Consider the following 17,777-nt stretch of genomic DNA (forward strand, 5'->3'; position numbering starts at 1 on the left):
GGGCGGCGGCGGGGGCAGGAGCCCGGAGGGGGCTGTCCGACGTGCCCTCGGGGAGGCGGGGGTCTGTCCGGCCGGAGCGGCGGCTCCGCGTCTCTGACTCTGCCCAATGAGAGCCCGCAGCACGGCGGGCTCCGGCAATATTTGGCCGCGGCCCCCGCGCTCCCATCCCCAGAGCGCCCTCGCCCTCCGCGCAAGGACCTCCATGGCCCGGCCGGGCTTCGCCGCCCGCCCCGCGCCGCTCGGGGGGTGCCGGCCCCGCTGAGCGCCCCCCAGCCCCGCGGGGAGGCCCCCCCGCCGCCCCCCGCGGCAGCATGAGCCTGGGCGCGGGGGCCCAGCCGGGGCTCGCTCAGCAGCGCGGAGCCGGCGGACGCGCCGCGGGGCCGTGACGGGCAGTGCCCCGAGGGGAGCGCGGGCAGGACCCCCTTCCCCGGTCATTTCTCCGTCTGGACCCCGCCCCGGAGAGATATGCTCAGCCCAAACGGCCTGGAAGCGTCTCCTGGGATTGCCGTGGCCCCCGGGCGTGCGGAGTGCGGAGCCTTCCCTCGGACGGCGGGCGCGGCCCCCCGGCTTTGCCTTCCTCTCGTTCTCCTCCTGCTTGCCCTGACGCCCCGCGCCGACTCCTCGTGGTGGTGAGTGAGTCCCCGCGACGGCGGCGCCGCCACCCCGACGGTCCCCGGGCCACCGCGGGCGGGAGATGCGCGGGGCGCGGTCGAGGGACGGGGATGGAGATGGAGACGGGGATGGAGATAGGGATGAAAACGGGAATGGCTCGGGAACGGGGACGGGGTGGGGACGTGGATGGGGATGGAGACGGGGAAGACCGGCTAGGGGACGGGGCAGCGCCGGCGGGAGCGCAGCGAGCCCCGCAGCGCCGGAGCCGGCGCCCAGCGCCCGACGTGCGGCCGTGGAAGCCGGCGGGACCGGCCGGGCCTGTGCGGGCTCCCCGCGGCTCCACCTGCGCGGCTCCGGCTGCGTCCTGGGCTCCCAGAGCAGAGCGGCGTGGAGCGGCGGACACGGAACCGCCCCGGGGCCGGTACCGAGTCTTTCTCCGGGGCGCCGTCACCGCAGTGGTCACGGGCACCCCGCGCCCCGAAAATGCCGCCGCTCCTTCCCTGGGAATGGGATTTGCTGCGGGGACCTCCGGCTCTGTCGGGGAGCCGAACCCCATGCGCTGTGACACCTCTGACAGCCTTCCCTCCCCGCACACGGCGAGGAGCAGGATGAGCCCCGCGGTACGGTTTGGACAGGGGAAGAGACAGCAGCTTGGATCCCCTGATCCACCCTGACCCCGCCGGAGCTCCCATCCCCACGGGCTGTGGTGTTGCCTGCACAGTTATTTACTTTGCTCCTGGGAAGCGAAGAAAGTTGATGTCCCCCTTCCTTTAGATAAGATGAGGCTTTGTAAGAGACAGAAATGACGCCATAACAAAAACCTTCTGGATATTAGTCTCCTCCTGCCCCGGTTCGTGTAACAATGAAACTTCATCTATGCAGAATGACAGTAATTAGGAAAACAAGGATCGAGAAGCTTTCCAAGTGACCCTGTGCTGTTTCGGTAGTTCAGTAACACTGGAGAAAAAAAATAGTTGGCTGCAGTAAAGTCCTCAGTGTCCCCCACCCTATTAAAGTCCTCTCTAATCTTGTGGAAAACAGTGTTTTCCATGCCAATCTCATCATCATTAACAGATCACGGTGGATGAGGCAAAACTTAATCAAATTCAACCCATCTGCCACTGAAAGAAAGTGGCAGTTTCTGGAAATTCTCAGCTACCGTGGAGCACTCTGTAAGGGGCCGGGAGCACTTAATAGTCATGCAGATAGCACAAGTATTCCCGGTGTTTGAGAGCACGTCTGGGCGTGTGGCAGCCCTGGCCGGGCTGGCATCCCTACAAGAGCGATTCCAGGGTGAGAAGGGCTGGTGGGAAAGCTGTGGGGCTAGGGAAGGAGTGGGAGCTCTGGGGACAGACTGCTCGGGCAACTGGTGGCAACCGAGCACAAAAGCAACCTCTTCAAGAGACCAGAAAATGCTTTGGGGGACAAATGGAAAGTAGAAACAGCAAGGCTGTTCACAGCCATGCCCAGAGGAACTTTCCCAAAGCCTGGTCAGCTGAGGGGAACTGGAATCACTGGGAGAGAAAATGAGTCATTGTTGGGGAGTCTCAGGTTGATACAAGCACTGACCTGGCTTCCAGAGCCAGCTCTGCCCCAACCCAGCAGGGCAGGTGAAGGCAGGATTGGCTCCGTGGGCAAGGTGAAGTTGCTCAAATGCGAAAAGCTGGGGAAGGAAGGAAGGGACAGTGGAGAAGCAGGATTATTTCCATTATCACAGAGGCTGGAGAAACAGAGGTTCGTTAGAGCTGAGGAGTGGGTGCATGGGATAACATGGCTGGGAAAAAAAGGAGGAATGGAGTAGTCACAGCATCATCTGTCCAGAGATGGGCAGTTCTGGTAACACACATGAATGCTGCCTGAAGGGTGAAAATTCCTTCTTTAGGAGGAGTGTTAAACCACCTATTTCCCTTGCTGTCGTACCCCACTTCTCCCCCCACGGCTCCGCCGCGGTCTGCCCTCGTTCCAAGTGCGTGTCGCTTCCCAGCAAGCGGGAGGAAAACCAGCCACGTTTAAAGCCTCAGTAGCTGTGGCTTGTTTGGAGGAAGCTAGATTTAGCTCCCACAGCAGTTTGTGCTCTCAGCTTGCAGGCTGATCCCCGGCTGGCAGCTCGAGGGGAGAGGAGAGCAGGGCAGCCCCGGGGAGCTGTGCTTGTCTGCGGCTGGGCAGCCCCACGCAGCCCCACGGCCACGGTGCAGCCAGGCACCGTGCCTTGCACGTTTTAACCAAGCAGTATTGGTCCCAAGGACCTTAAATACATGACTTTTAAAACAAAAACAATTAGAAATGGAATATATTAAACTCTTAAGATTCACACTTTCAATTGAACTTTCTCTTCTGGAAAGCAGAACATTCCTAAGAAAAGCTTAAATTGAACTGAGCGCTGTTGTGCTGGACGTGTCAGTCCTGATAAAATAGCGTGTTTAGATGAAATTGTGTTTTACTGAAAATGGTTTCAACCAGCTGTGGCTTGGGAAAAAAGTTATTCAGTGATTTGCATAGGTTTCCAAGCACATCTTTAGCACCACTGATAATACAGTAAATACATTTGGTGGTGCATCATCCTTCCTTATTTTAATTATTATTGCCAAATTCTTTTAGGGATTCACACACAATAAACTTGTGGAACTAGAGGAAATGCTTCTCATTTTCAGAGTCAACTTTTTAAGTAGTTTAATAGGAAAAATTGGGTCTCCTCTGATCACAGTACATGGAAAGGAAATATCAACCAAATGTTTCTTCTAAACAACGGCAAATTATTAATTTTCAGTGACGTCAGGCATGGCCCAACCGCCTCACATAAATGTCAGGAATTGGTGAACTTTGGCATCCAAAAGAGTGGCTGTGGGTTGTGTGTGCGCGTGTGCACGTGCTCAGAGCACAGGCAGAGGGGACAGGTTGGGGACAGTGTGGTTTTGGCCTGTGTGGTGGTGGCCGGGCTCCGAGGCCGCTGTGACTAACAGTGGCAGCGGGGTGGCTGTGGCTGTGGGGAGCAGCACCCTTGCATAAATGCTTCCAAACTCCAAAGTGTTACTTAGCAACAAAATACCAGCTGAAACACAGACAGAAATTAAGAAGGAATGCAACGGGAAAATCCCTAAATCCCGTTTACACTTGCGTGCAGTAGGGAGAGCTGCATCGTCCGGGGGACGGCGGCTGGCAGGGCTGTGCCCCGCGCCGCCAGAGGCCGTCAGGCCCCAATAGCGGCCTCCGAAATTCCTTTGGAAAGATTTGGGAGGTTAGACAAATGTTGCTTATAAACATAAACTGTGCAATAAACAAACTTGTTGTAAATAACTAAGTAGAGTTTGCTCGCTATTGAGAGCCCGGCGAGCCGTTCTGGTGTGGAAAGCCATTCTAAAATTAAAGGTTTGGTTAAAGAAAAATGTACACAATGCCCTGCATCCCCCTCTGCATCCCACTCTCACACACACTCACTCTCCCGCAACCCACACGGACACCCCCCCAGTTCCCCAGCACACCAAATCCTTGTTAGCTAACTTGTTTATTGCTAACCACAGCCCTTGGAAACTACAAATATTTAATTTCATTTGGCATTGGAACAGATGGGAGGCATCAGGCCCCCAAAAAGATAAAACAAATCTGTGGAAGGAAGAGGATTGCAAGTTTGGGTGTGGGTTGGGGAGCGTGTGGGAGCCTGGCAACCACATGGGGCTGCCCTTGGTGCTGTCAGGATACGGGGGCTCCAAGAGAGCTGCTGCATCCCGGGGTGTGATGCACATATGGGGAGTTTGAGGGATGACCAGTCCAGAGTCAGGCAGCCATCATGGTCCAGCTCCCTTCCTTGGCCAGGGAAGGAAGAGTGTGTTTATGGGCATGGAAAACATACCGCGGGCAAATCATGAAGCAGGAGTGCCCAGGCTCCCTCTGTGCCAGCGCAACCCCTGGACACGGCTCTGGCCAAGGGTTTGGCAGGGACACCCCCACTGCAGATGGAGAAGGAGACATTCCCACCAGGATGGGTTGTTGGCTGTGCTCCCTCCAGTGTTCTTCTCCAGTATTTGCCGTGTATTTCCACTGTGACACCAGTGCTGTCCGTGATCCAGCTACAGTGGATAGGTACAAGGAGCGGTGGAAAAATGGAGCCACACACACGTGTGGATATAGGATAGAGGAGAGAGAAGCTCATTTAAGCAGGCATCATGCTAAGGTGTGTGGGAGGGGAAATAGCATAAATAGGAATTTTTGAAATTAAGCCAAGGGAAAGACAGCTGCATGGAGGAGCTCCACAGCCCGCCGTGTGACCCTCTGGGGCGCGGGGGCGCCGCTCCTCCTCTCCGTGCCAGCCTCAGCTGGGCAGGCCCACAGCAGCCCCCGGAGGGCTTTGCTCATAGAGGGTCTCGCAGGCTGTGTGGGGGCTCCGAGGGCTGTGTGTCCGTAGCTGTGATCCCATCCTGCGCCGTGGATGAGCTGTTGCCTCCGCCACCAGTGCTTCTGCAGCAGAGCAGCTCATCACCCTTTCAGTCGTGGCACTGCTGCAGGCACCATACAGAATCAGAGAATCACAGAATGGGTTGGAAGGGACCTTAAAGCATCTAGTTCCAGCCCCTTTGCCATGGGCAGGGACAGGGGACAAAGTTCCAGGAGCGGAACTTGCCACCTCCAAGGGGAGAGGACGTGCAGCACTTGGGACACGCAGATCTCCGGGCGCTCGCCCCGGCTGTCAGTTTGTTGTTGCAGAGCACTTTGCATGGCAATAAAAGCAGGAGGTCAGTGACCAGGAAGTCTTTATCCTGAGGCGCTCCATAGCTCCGGCTGTCCAGGCAGCCATGCTGTGAAAAATAAGTTTTAAAGTAATGTCAGACTGATGGAGAATGAACCCCGTGGCCTTTGCAGCAGCCCTGGTGTTCTTGGTTAGGGTGGATGGAACAGATGGGTTCTCTCAGTCACTCTGTGCTGTTATAATAATCCTAACTGTGCTGCTCAGTCCATTTTTCATTAGGGTCACTTTCACCTATGGGAAATCTTTCTCAGAAAGAAATACAGAAGGAAAAAAAAAAATCCTTCTGCTTTTCCAAAGTCATTAGCTTTTACTACTACCAAAAGTGATTTCAGCAGTGCCATGAGGATACCTGTGCTGGGCCAGAGCCCATGGAAACACAGCTTCTTCTCGGAGCAGCTCACACCCAACACACAGGGTATGCCATGGAAAAGAGAATTGTACATCCAGATTTATTACCAAAGGCTGTCTTACCTCCCCACCTTTTAGCAAAGGACTTTGAGATCTGGGGAGAAAATAAAATTGGTTCTTAAGGGTAGAGCATATTTTTAATGAGCAATTATTTTGTATTCATGCACCAGCAACAATGTCCCTGAGGAACAGCTTTAACCCAGTGCTGACCAAAGTGTTCAGGTTACTGTTATGCAAGATGCCAACAGCAAAGCCTCCCACAGCCGCCCGGGGGACAACAAACTGCAGCACCCATCTGCTCCCTCTCCCCAGGACCACAGTGTTTCAGTCCTTCTCACAGAAACTACATCCCAATGACTGCACGGGGTGCAGGAAAACCACAGAGAGGGGACTCTGACCAGGATCTGAAGGCAGGCAACTTTAAAAGAGGGATGCACAAGAAAGAGAAAGATGGTGCAGAAAATGAAAAACATGTCCCCTGAGTGGCACTGGTAGTGGCTCAGCATTATGATATTAAAAATTATTGAAGTGAGACTAAGGCTTTCAACCTGCAGCATAGTGGCTGTAAGTGAGGAAATTAGGACTATTAATCACTCAAAGGCGTTAACAATTCCAGCAGGCCAGGATGGCCCTGTTCCCAGTGGGGCTTAATAAAGTACTCAGGGTTTGTAATACTAAAATAATATCTCAGATGTTTATAGCACCTTGCAACCCAAAGTGCTTGGCAGTTGGCTGTAAATTGTCTGCCACAGCAGGGAGAGCAGAGGAAGGAAGGTGCAGCATCCTTGGGAAGTATGCAAAGAACTTGAGGAGGTGAAATGCTGCCAGGCATGATGGAATTTGCTCTTTAGCAGGCAAAGAGGCAGGGATGTTGGATTTGATCCTATCTGCACAAGCTGTCTCAAATAGCTGGCTATGGCTTTCCAGCCTCCCTCCAAAATACAGATTTCATGAGGACTCAGTGGGATGGGAAGAGACCAGAGGCCAGGGTAGCTTGGCTCCCAAGCTGATCCTTCAGGACTGCCAAAGCTGTTACAGATCAATGGGGAACTGAATCACTCTTCCCAGGGGATGGACTCCAACAGCCTCTGATGCCACCAAGAAGCCAGACCATGTTCTCTTCTCAGCCTCAGAGATCTCAGCAAACCTCAGAAGCAGAGATTGTCCAGAACCCCTGGGAGCAGCCGGGGGTAAAGTTGTGACAGTGTTTTCAGTTAAGCTTAGCTTCTATTAAACTAATTTAAAACTGTGCCTTTAATGGTATTGGTGCAACCCACAGTGGGATTTTATGATGTTTCAAGCAGCTGTTTTAATTCAGAGCACTAAAATGTTGATTTGTCTGAGAATGGCAATTCCAAAGATTTCCCTTTTAAAATCAAGTCATGTTCAAATAGGTTTTCCAATGCCTTATGAAATGGTGAAAAATCAAATCCTAGCTAAAGCAGTGTCTAGTATAAATTTCATTGGAAGCTGAATTAGGGCACTCACTCACTTTGCAGGAACACCTTGGTATTATGGAAGAGCAACGGGACAGTTTCCGGTTCCATGTAATTTTATGAATTCCCATTAAATTAACTTCTTTCTTCAAAACCTCAATTTCCAAGAGACATTTCCCAGCTGATGTCTCCCAGTGAGCACGTGCAGGGAGGAGCTGTTCAGACTGTCACCTGAGCAGAGGGCAGAGACACGCCATGGCCCCAGGAGCTGCGAGTCCTGGGCGAGGCCGGGCCCAGGAGCGGGGAGCCCAGGAGCGGGACAGCCGAGCTGTGGAGGGGGCTAGCACAGCCTGCACGCTGCCAGCTAAATAGATGCGTCTGCCTCTGATTTGCATGTTTATCTTAGAAGCAATTTAGGTTTCTCTTGTTTACAAGAGCCAAAGTCAGCAGACTCTCCACAAGAACAACAGCTTGGAAGGCAGCGCCTGACGGTTGTCTCCTGTTCCTGGAGCTCGGCACTCGCGGGATGTTGGGGTGAGCTTGCTGCAGCCGAGCCTCCGGATGCAGCCCTGCAGCCTGCAGGGAGAGAGGAGGGCTTGACCTCGCAGGCTCCAGAAGCACCTGCCCCTGGAAGAGAAAGTCTCCATCCTCTGCTGTTGTAGCCGCCCTGCGAGGAGCAGGGAAGGAAGGGCGAGAGAGGCAGCGCAGCGTCCCGCAGCACGGCCCCTCACACCCTCGCACCCGGCTCTGGGGGAACGTGGGGAATGCACCTAGCTGGGAATTGTACACTGATCGGCAAGAGGTGACACTGCAGCATCACGCAGCCCAGGGATTGTGCCAGCCCCTCACCCAAGCTGGGCAAACAGCTCTGCACTTGGCAAAGGGCGATGCCAGGGCTTTACACACCCTCAGGAGGCAGCAGCATATGGAATTCTGTTGGACAGGGTGGGGGATTGTTATCCCCACATGCACTTAATTATCCACTCCCTTCTTCCCTGCCTTCCAGCTCCTCCTCACTGCAGGCTGCCCAGCTCCTGCCTCTCTCCTCCCAACCCTGAAGTTCAGGCCTGAGTAGCCTCCAGCATCAGGAGAAGTTATCTCCCACAGACTCTTCTGAACTCAGGGCTTGGGGTTTATGGGTTTTTTTTCAGCTAGAAAAATGCAGATTACCCCAGAGAACAGCACTGCAGAAGTGTTCCCCACTTCCAGCACAGCTTCATTTGTTTGAAAACAAAGTTCTGATAAGGCAGCTAGGGACTTCTCAGAATATCCATTGTCTTTCCTATTGCAATGTTTTCAAAATGTCACAGATTTTGAGAAATAAAATTTGAAGGGATACTTTCATCTATCCAAAACAAATGTTTGGGTTTTTTCCCTCCCAAAACTCTGCTTGGCAGAATTTTCTGATGTTCCTCGTCTTGCTCTATTTCAGAGTAACTGAACTCTACTGGAGCATTTCTCACCAAGTGGAAGCTTTTGTCTTTGCCGAGACAACCACAGCCTTTCCAGGACATGGGAGGAATTTTCCCTTTAGTTGTGTTAGATTTCAATACATAAACTCTGATGGAATGCTGTAGGTGCTGTTGTAAATGTGCTGCCACAGGCAAAGGGAGATGCAGCCACTGACCCTGGCCCTTCCGGGATGTGCATGGTGAGCTGCTACTGCAGCAGTTGGTGCCCTTCGCACTGCTCTCCCTCCACTTTCTCCTGCTGATAATGTTTGCTCTGATCTGGGTATTTGGCAGGAGAATTAAGAAGAAGTAATTAGCTTCCAGTGTGAAAAAGGGAGTGCCTAGTGTTTATCTTGTCTGGAGGGTTTCCCTTGATCTCGGTCTCCCAGGGGATGGTGTTAGTGCTTTATCCATCACTCTCCAGTCTGGGAGGCAGCTCTGCTGCCAGCTGCTGTGTCCCAGCCCACTCGCAGCCCACTGCTGTGACTGGAGGCCAGTGCCCCAGCCCCAGAAGGTCCCTGCTGAGGTGGCCCATCGCAGAACATTTTACCTTTCCCAGCTTCCCCGGCATCACTTTTCTCCAGCAAAGAGGAGCTTTGGCTACTTCTGAACCTCCATCCTGCAACCTGCTGCCTCCCAGCATCTCATCATTGTTCTTGCCAACACAGGCAGGGATAAGCCAGCCATCCCCATCCTTGCTGGGCAGAATGAATTTAGGGCTGGGGACCTGACCATGCTTCCCGGAAGGAATTCTGCAGTCCCAGTCGATGTCACCCTGCCATCATCCAGCTGGTGGGATGCTGCTCTGCCCTGCCCCCATGGGAAGGAATGGGCTGCTCTCAGTCTGGCACGAGCAAGGCAGTGAAACATCCGCAGTCGGCAGTGCTCGGGGAGCTCCTGTTGGCTTTTCTTTCCTAAACAACTTCTGCTGCTTCCCTGTTCCTCTGCTTCAGGATGAAAGGCTGGTGAGCATGTCTGTGACAATAATGCTCACTGCCCCTCGGAGTCTGGGCTTGCAAAGCCATGGGGAGCTGGGTTTATTATCCTCAGCTCCAGCCCGAGATGACCTTGTGCTTCTGCCAGCATTTAAACAAAATATTTTAAAAGAGGGAGCAGATCCCATTGCTTTCTATGCTTGCAGGGTGTTCCTGAGCCTGGGAGCTCTCTCTGGGGTGGATAGAACTGAGAGAACATGTCCAGAGACAGACAATGAAATATTGTCCAAGCTTATTGCTTTTTATTATTATTGAAGGAAGGATTTCGCTTCCAGTCTGGGGGTTAGAAAAAATCTGAATATCACCCAAACCTCATCCCTTCCAGCCAGAATCCCAGCTCCGTGCTCTGCGGCAAAAAATCATCCTCAAGCACAAGCAGCCAGAGGGGTGAGCGGGTGGTGCAGGCGGGAGCTGACTGGGATGGAAAATTCCATGTTGCTGCCATTGTCCGGGATGGGGAGAGAGTGTGGGGCAGAGCTCAGGTCCCTCCCCCGTGGCTGTGGAAAATTGCCCATGGGCTCAGCCAGGCTCTGGCAGGCTGCTGTTTGTGCCTTGTCTTTCTGCTCCGAGTTCCTGCTCTCTCCCCACCGCTGCAGGGAGAGGACCAGGATACAGGTGGGATACAGGCAAGATAGGAGCCACAGCTTAGTTCTGCCAGTTATGGAGCTTCGGGGCACGAGAGTAAATGTTCAGGAGATGCACAGAGAGAAATCGACAGCTGGGGGATAGCAGTGTGGGTGAGGAGTGCGGCACCAGCTGGTGAAGCCTGCTCCTCTTCCTCCCTCACCCGCGCATGCCGTAGGTGTCTGTGCCATGGACATTCCTGATGAATGCAGGCAGGAGAAAGGACAGAGCCTGCACGAGCCACACTGGGCTCAGCTGGGCTCCATCCTGCTGTGCTCAGCAGGGCTGGGCGACAGCGCGGGGCTGGGATGTTGGGAAGAGGGTGGGAGGGAGGTTTTGCACATCAGCAAGTTTCTCTGCTGCTGCCCCAGGAGCTGACACAGGCCAGGCTTATGGGAGACATCCCATGACTCACAGCACCCAGAGCTGTCTGCTGGGGGAGATGGGCTCCACAGTCTCCCTGCTCCTTCCTGCAGTGATGCACACAATGAGAAAAGCTCTGCTTGCTCCTGGCTCATGCATCTCAGGATTATTTTATTAAACAAAAAGACTGTGCCCTGTCCCTGTGTCCTGCCTGTCTGAACCACAGCCCCAGGCAGGTCTTGACATGTGCCTCACAGCTTGCCCGTGCCAAGGGGATACTGCAAGGGGGCACATTTCTGTGTAGAGGCACTCGGGGCAGAGCCTGGAGCAGTTCTGACACAGCTAGAAAGGAAAGAGGGAAACTAGACTTCAATAAAAGACCCACCAAGCAGAGTGAGGACCTGGAGTTGCTTGGTTTGTTCAGCTAGAGGAGATTGAGGTCAGACCTCATTGGGGTCTGCAACTTCCTCCTGAGGGGTAGTGGAGGGGCAGCTCTGATCTCTGCTCTCGGTGACTAGGGACAGGAACCAAGGCAATGCCTGGAGCTGTGTCAGGGGAGGTTTAGGATATCAGGAAAATGTTCTTCTCCCAGAAGGTAGTCGGGCACTGAACAGGCTCCCCAGTGCAGTAGTTGTGGCCCCAAGGCTGCCAGAGTTCAAGAAGTGTTTAGCCAATACTCTCAGTCACAGGGTGGGATTTTGGGGGTGTCCTGTGCAGGGCCAGGAGTTGGACTCGATGATCCTTGTGGGTCCCATCCCACCCAGGATGTTCAGTGATTCTGTGACTCCCCTCTGCAGGCAGGGCAGTAAAGTGGAACCGTTCTCTCTTGCAGGTACATCGGGGCACTGGGCGCCAGGGTGATCTGTGATAACATCCCCGGGCTGGTGAACAAGCAGCGACAGCTCTGCCAGAGGTACCCTGACATCATGCAGTCAGTTGGGGAGGGAGCCAAGGAGTGGATCCGGGAGTGCCAGCACCAATTCCGGCACCACCGCTGGAACTGCAGCACCCTGGACCGCGACCACACTGTCTTTGGCCGGGTCATGCTGCGAAGTAGGTTCTGCCCTGTCCCCTTCCCACCACCATGGGACTTGTCCTCCTGGGAGTCGCTCCTCCCACTGGGCTGCCATGCCCGGTGGCTTGGATTACTCCCTGAGGAGAGCTTTGCCTTTCCTTGTAAATTAATCAAGTAGTAATGGGAGCAGAGCACTGCGCTTGGAATGGCTGCACCAGATGAGATGGAGCAGGGGGAGCACTGGGGGAGAAGGGGGAAGGAGGAGACACCTCCGGAGAACAGGCTCATATGTAAACAGTAATGGGATATATAAATATTTGGAGAGTGGGGTTGGCCAGGACTCAGCAATTCACGTGGGAACTGGCTGTTCCCTTGCATGGCAAGGGAGGCAAGGCACAGATGCAGCTCCAATCCTTGCTTCAGGCTCTGAGGTGGAGGAGGACCATGGCTACGGGGCAGGTGCCAGCCCTGCACAAAGGACTGGGCATGGCCCTGCCCAGGAGAGACCTTCCCACTCCAGGTGAGGGACAGATACAACACAAGCAGGGATACACCCAAGAAATGTGAAATGTACCCAAGGAACAAAGAGGAAAGGCACGACGGGGACAGGGGTGGGGCAGTTCCAGAGCAGGAGCAGCACCATGGGCTCCAGCTGCCCCGAGAGTGCTCTGGGAGCAAACAGGCCCTGGGAGCCAGCACAAGCCCCGGCACAGGCAGCAGCACTGCAGGACAGATGCTGCTGCATCCCATGACGTGCCGGGAGCATCCAGCCATGTGGCCTCCAAATCAAAAGCGGCTGGAAGAATCTTTCCACTCGCAGCTCGTATGGAGGACACGTGAGTGCCACAGAAGGAGCCGGTGAGTGGGGGGCTTGCTCCTAGCTGGCGGGGGGATGGGGCAGCTGCCCGTGGGGTGGACAAGCAGCAGAGCCACAAGCCAGATGCCCGCTCTGACTGGAGGGAAGGGGACTGGAATGCTGAATGCAGCATTCACCCCGCCATGCTGCAGCCTCCCTGCTCAGCCTCTCTGTTCCCATCACAGCACCTTTTCTCCTGCTCGCATCCTTTCCTGGCAAAGGATGGGGAATGATGAAAGCTCCTCGCCACAGCCCCATCCTGCGAGGCCCAAAGAGAGCTCTGCTGCCTTTGAAGTTGCTTTCAAAGGCTCTCGAAATGAAGACTAACATGGTTTTGATTTGCAGCTTCTTTTACAACATTATAAAAACAGCTGCGAACTTGAACCAGAGACACAAAATAGCAGGCGGCAAGCTGTGCTGCGCGGGAAGAGCCGAGCCCGGCCGGAGCAGGCGCTGCCTCTGCGCTCCGCCGGGAGGGAGGGGAGTGGCCCTGGCAGAAGGATGCTGGCTGGTCTCGCCGCCCGTGGGCATCTACCCTGAGCATTGCAATTAGTCTGAAGGGCTCCAGGGCAGCCGAGGCTGCACGCTGTGGTCAGCAGAGATGGCTAGGCTTGGCTTATCCACATAAAGGATTGTCTCGCTCCCCAAGCCCCGGTTCTTCATGGGCTGCAGGCACTTGGCAGAGCCTGGCACGCTCACTCCCCGTTCCTGTTTCTCTCCCCGTGGCAGGCAGCAGGGAGGCCGCCTTTGTCTACGCCATCTCCTCGGCCGGGGTGGTCTATGCCATCACGCGGGCGTGCAGCCAAGGGGACCTCAAGGTCTGCAGCTGTGACCCACTCAAGAGGGGCCGCTCCAAGGACGAGCGCGGGGAGTTCGACTGGGGCGGCTGCAGCGACAACATCAACTACGGGATCCGCTTTGCCAAAGCCTTTGTGGATGCCAAGGAGAAAAAAGTGAAGGATGCCCGGGCGCTGATGAACCTGCACAACAACCGCTGCGGGAGGATGGTGAGTGCAGCCCCTGCAGCAGAGCTCCGTGCTCGCCTGTCCCACTGGGACCTTCCGGAGGGGACTGGGCAGCCGGAACAGCTTGGCCAGAGAAACGGGACCTCGGCATCTTTGGAGGGCAGTTCCTGCTCTGGATAAGGCTGGATGCTGCCCTGCCTTCCCAGTGCTCCCCTGCATGCCTTGCCCTAGGGAATGGCAGGACCTCGCTCACCTTTGCCTCCTGTCTCCTTGCTGATGTTGGCATTGGTGACCTCCATACACAGCCCCTGTCTCCAATTAGGAGCCCCATCCCACACAGCCAAGGGCTGATAAGCTGCACCAGGAATGAGCAGACACTGCTGCAGTATGTGATGCCCAGGGTGACCACTGGTCCTCACCCATCTCTCTTTCCACAGGCTGTGAAGCGCTTCCTGAAGCTGGAGTGCAAATGCCATGGGGTCAGCGGCTCCTGCACACTAAGGACTTGTTGGCTGGCAATGTCAGATTTTCGAAAAACAGGGGATTACCTAAGGAAGAAATACAATGGGGCCATCCAGGTGACGATGAATCAGGATGGCACTGGCTTCACAGTGGCTAACAAGAACTTCAGGAAGCCCACAAAAACAGATCTGGTGTATTTTGAGAACTCACCTGATTACTGCGTGATGGACAAGTCAGCAGGTAAAACCTGGAGCTCCAGTCATTACTCAAAAGCATCTCTTCCTCCCTTCCCATCAGGCCAGCAGCTCCCAGGTAGCCCAGCCTGGGGGCTCAGTTCCCCCACTCAACCCCAGTCTTTGGAGAAGGGGTTACCCAGACCCAAGAGTCCCCACAGCACCCCACACCTGCACAGGCAGGACTGTGTTTGTCCGAAATCCCCGGGCTTTACACCAAGGCCCCAGACCCCTCAGGCTTCTGGTCATCACAGAAGTGGAGTGTATCCTCAGAGCCCATCTTCTGCAGAGCAAAGCTCCCTTGAACAGGCAACAAAGAGCCTGTTTCATGCACAGACTGTTCCTCTGAACACAGCCCGAGGCTGGGATGAGAGCAGGGAAGAGGCATCAGGGCTGCTGGACTCCTGCAGAGATGATCAATCATTTCTCAGCCTGGAGCACTCCCAGTTTAGTTTGCAGCAGCCATGGGAGTTCAGTGGGGAGAACATGGTCCTGCCATCCTCAGCCTAAGCAGAGAGGGCATTCTGAGCTTTGTCAGCTGCAAAACCTGGCTCGGTGGGCACACACTGTTCCAGGGGGTCCCCAAGGCACAGAGGGGCTGCAGAGAGCCCATCCCTGTCCCCTTCCGCTCTTATGCTCTGGCAGCAGCAAACACAGGCTCTAGCAGTGGGCATGGGAAGGGGGCCATGCAGATTGTCATAGAAACTCAGAAGGTTTTGGGTTGGAAGGGATGTGAAAGATCATCTCATTCCAACCCTCCATCAGGAGGGACATGAGAGACATCAAAGCTGCATCCCTGGCTGGGTTTGTGGCATCCCATGCCCACAAAGCACAGCAAACACAGGCTTCGAAGTGGTGCCTTTGGAGACCCCACTGCAGCACATGCTGTGACAGAACAAGGGGATTTCCCCACTAAAGCAGGCACACCCAAGGTCCCCACTGCAGATGGAGATGCCCAGTCTCACCAGTTACCCCTGCGGGTGGGTGGGCGGGGGAGTGCTGGAACACGAGGGAGAACACCCTGACCTGCTCTCGCTTCCCTCCCCAGGCTCCCTGGGCACGGCTGGCCGGGTGTGCAACAAGGTGTCCCGCGGGACGGACGGCTGCGAGGTGATGTGCTGCGGGCGGGGGTACGACACCACGCGCGTCACCCGCGTCACCAAGTGCGAGTGCAAGTTCCACTGGTGCTGCGCTGTGCGCTGCAAGGAGTGCGAGGACACTGTGGATGTGCACACGTGTAAAGCACCCAAACGGGCTGAGTGGTTGGACCAGACCTGATGAGACAGGAGCACTGAGGGAAGAAGCCACTGCCACCCCCCCTTGCAATTTTTTTTAAACCCCTGTGCCCTGAGGGCCACGATGTTCTGGGAGCTGTAGTTCAACTGCATGGCTTTTATTTAATTAATTCTACAGAGCACTAAGGAAAGGACTACAGTTCCCAGGAGGTACTGTGGGCCCTTCGACGTGCTCAGCAAAACTAATCCCCGACCCAGCAGGAGGCTGCGATCCTTGCTTGAACTGTGAACCTACAAAGGTTCTCTTCACAAAGGGATGGTGCGACCAGTAGAGACTCAGAGGACTGACTGTCAGGACGTGATGGCTGAGGAATCCTGCACCTCCCCAGAGAATCTACGTTACAGTAAAGCTTCACCAGCGAAAAACACTAGTTCAGAATAATCCACTCCTGCAAAAGCATTCTTGCTTTTTCTTTTTTGCAAGGCCAGAGGAAGGGTGTTGTGAATCTGTAAGACAGTTCCATGATACCTGTGTTTCCCTTGAGCAGACCTGACACATCACTAACACCACTGAGCAAGAGTCACCTCTGCATGAGGCTTCTCCCTGTGTCCCCAGCACCAGGAACAAGTGGAGCTGTAACTTGGAACTGAACCCTGAAGGACTGCACAGAGACAAAGGCCACCTCTAAATGCTGGTGGACATACAGGGCTTGAGAGAGCAAATGAAACCTGTGAACTTACTGGTAGGTTCTGAAGTCAACGATACAACAGCATCTCTGTACAACTCACGTGTATGTTGTGTATACTGCTTATTATTTTAAGTCAAAATTCATTATAAACCTGTACCAGAAAATTATGTCCTTTGTTTTTTGAATTCCTACACACTCAGTTGGGCACATCCCCAGAGCAGGAACCAGCCCACAGCGTTTCTCTTCCCTGCTGTCTGCAGCTCCTGCTGTCCCAAAGCTTCCTACAGAGTTGAGCACCCAAAGCCCCAGGGGAATCCTTTCTCAGTAGGATCACACTTCACGACATGTGAATGCCCCATCCCCAAAAGTGTTCAAGGCCGGGTTGGACAGGGCAGACTTATTGTGGCATTTGGACTAACATTTGCACAGCCTGTCACGGTCTGTGTGCAAGCTTTCCCATCCCATATTCCTGAAGCCGAGTCACGGAGGGCTGCTCCAGCTAGCAGCAGGGGGGTCACTGCTCTGGAATCACAGCCAGTGAGTCAAGGCAGGAGAATGCAATAGTCACATACTGTGTCACTGTTTTATAACTGATGAAAGCCCACAGCCAAATTAGCAAAAAAGTCAAGAGGTTGTTAAGAGAAGGGCCCAGCCGATGAGGCCGCACTGTGATTGCACAACTCAATGCATCCAGAGTAAAAGGAAAATGTTGCTGGCCAGAAATAACCAAAGGGGGAAGATCCCAACGGAGGAACACGCTCATTGTGGTGGATGCACCCTCAGTGATGCTGTAAGCAAGGGTGTGTTATCTTGCTCTCCCCAATGACCAGACTCACTGAAGATCCCACCACAGAGCACAAAGCTGCAGTCGAGGCTGGAAATGAGGAAAATTCCAAGCACATGAGCAGCATCCCTGATCATGGTCTTGTCCCTCCAGTAAGGGCTGGGGTGTGCAGAGCACACCCTGCCAAGGAGGCTTCAGACAGGGAGGAGGCAGCCAGGAGACAGAGCTGGAAACTGAAGCTGCCTTTACTCCCTATCCACCTTTACCGTAAGATGGGTGAATTCAAAGCACAGGACACTGAACACAGAAGCTGACTGTGATTGCTACTGTCATCCTGACTGATTTGTAGATATTTTACCCAAAAGCAGGTGACAACAGCTCATACATCACTTCTGCAGCCATCCTAATTAAATGCAGGCAAGAGGAGTGTCCCTTTAAACAGCAAAACAGGGCAAGCTGGGCACTGCTCAGCAGCAGTGCATGAATGCTGGAGAAGAGGTTTAGACAGGCTATCAGGAAAAGGTTCTCTCCCCAGAGGGTGGTCGGGCACTGAACAGGCTCACCAGGGAATGGTCACAGCCCCTTGGCTGCCAGAGCTCCAGGAGCCCTTGGACAACACTCTTCAGGCATAGGGGGGATCATAGGGGTGTTCTGTGCACGGCCAGGAGCTGGACTTGATCTTTGCAGGTGCCTCCAGCTCCGGATATTCTGTGATTCCATGAACCCCACCTGCCCTCTGCCAAGAGCACAGCACAGGTCACACATGCTCCAGCACAGCTGGGCCCATTCGGACACCTCAGCACAGCCTCACTGGCTCCCAACCACACACCCCTAACGTCAGTGCTTGGGAGGTGCTGCTCCCCTCGCTGTCTCCCCTCTGAGCAGGGGGAAGGGCAATATTAATTTAT

General features: G+C 54.5%; 1 protein-coding gene across 1 annotated transcript; it reads left to right on the plus strand.

The window, feature by feature from the left end:
- The first annotated feature begins 246 nt into the window (after nucleotides 1–246).
- Nucleotides 247–16,239, plus strand: WNT2B (Wnt family member 2B). Its single transcript, XM_053964192.1, has 5 exons — nucleotides 247–629; nucleotides 11,463–11,683; nucleotides 13,231–13,508; nucleotides 13,904–14,168; nucleotides 15,210–16,239. Exons 1-5 carry the CDS (start codon nucleotides 466–468, stop codon nucleotides 15,437–15,439), a joined length of 1,158 nt encoding a protein of 385 aa, XP_053820167.1. The 5' UTR covers nucleotides 247–465; the 3' UTR covers nucleotides 15,440–16,239.
- Nucleotides 16,240–17,777: the final 1,538 nt, after the last annotated feature.

The sequence above is a fragment of the Vidua chalybeata genome, chromosome 24 (assembly GCF_026979565.1).
Source record: "Vidua chalybeata isolate OUT-0048 chromosome 24, bVidCha1 merged haplotype, whole genome shotgun sequence".
NCBI classification, from domain to species: Eukaryota; Metazoa; Chordata; class Aves; order Passeriformes; family Viduidae; genus Vidua; species Vidua chalybeata.

Excerpts from the sequence above, each read along its gene's own strand:
- WNT2B (XM_053964192.1), top strand. The coding sequence starts at position 466 with ATGCTCAGCCCAAACGGCCTGGAAGCGTCTCCTGGGATTGCCGTGGCC. Across the intron at positions 13,509-13,903 it reads ACAACCGCTGCGGGAGGATG|GCTGTGAAGCGCTTCCTGAA; the intron begins GTGAGTGCAGCC and ends CTCTTTCCACAG. Across the intron at positions 14,169-15,209 it reads CGTGATGGACAAGTCAGCAG|GCTCCCTGGGCACGGCTGGC; the intron begins GTAAAACCTGGA and ends TTCCCTCCCCAG.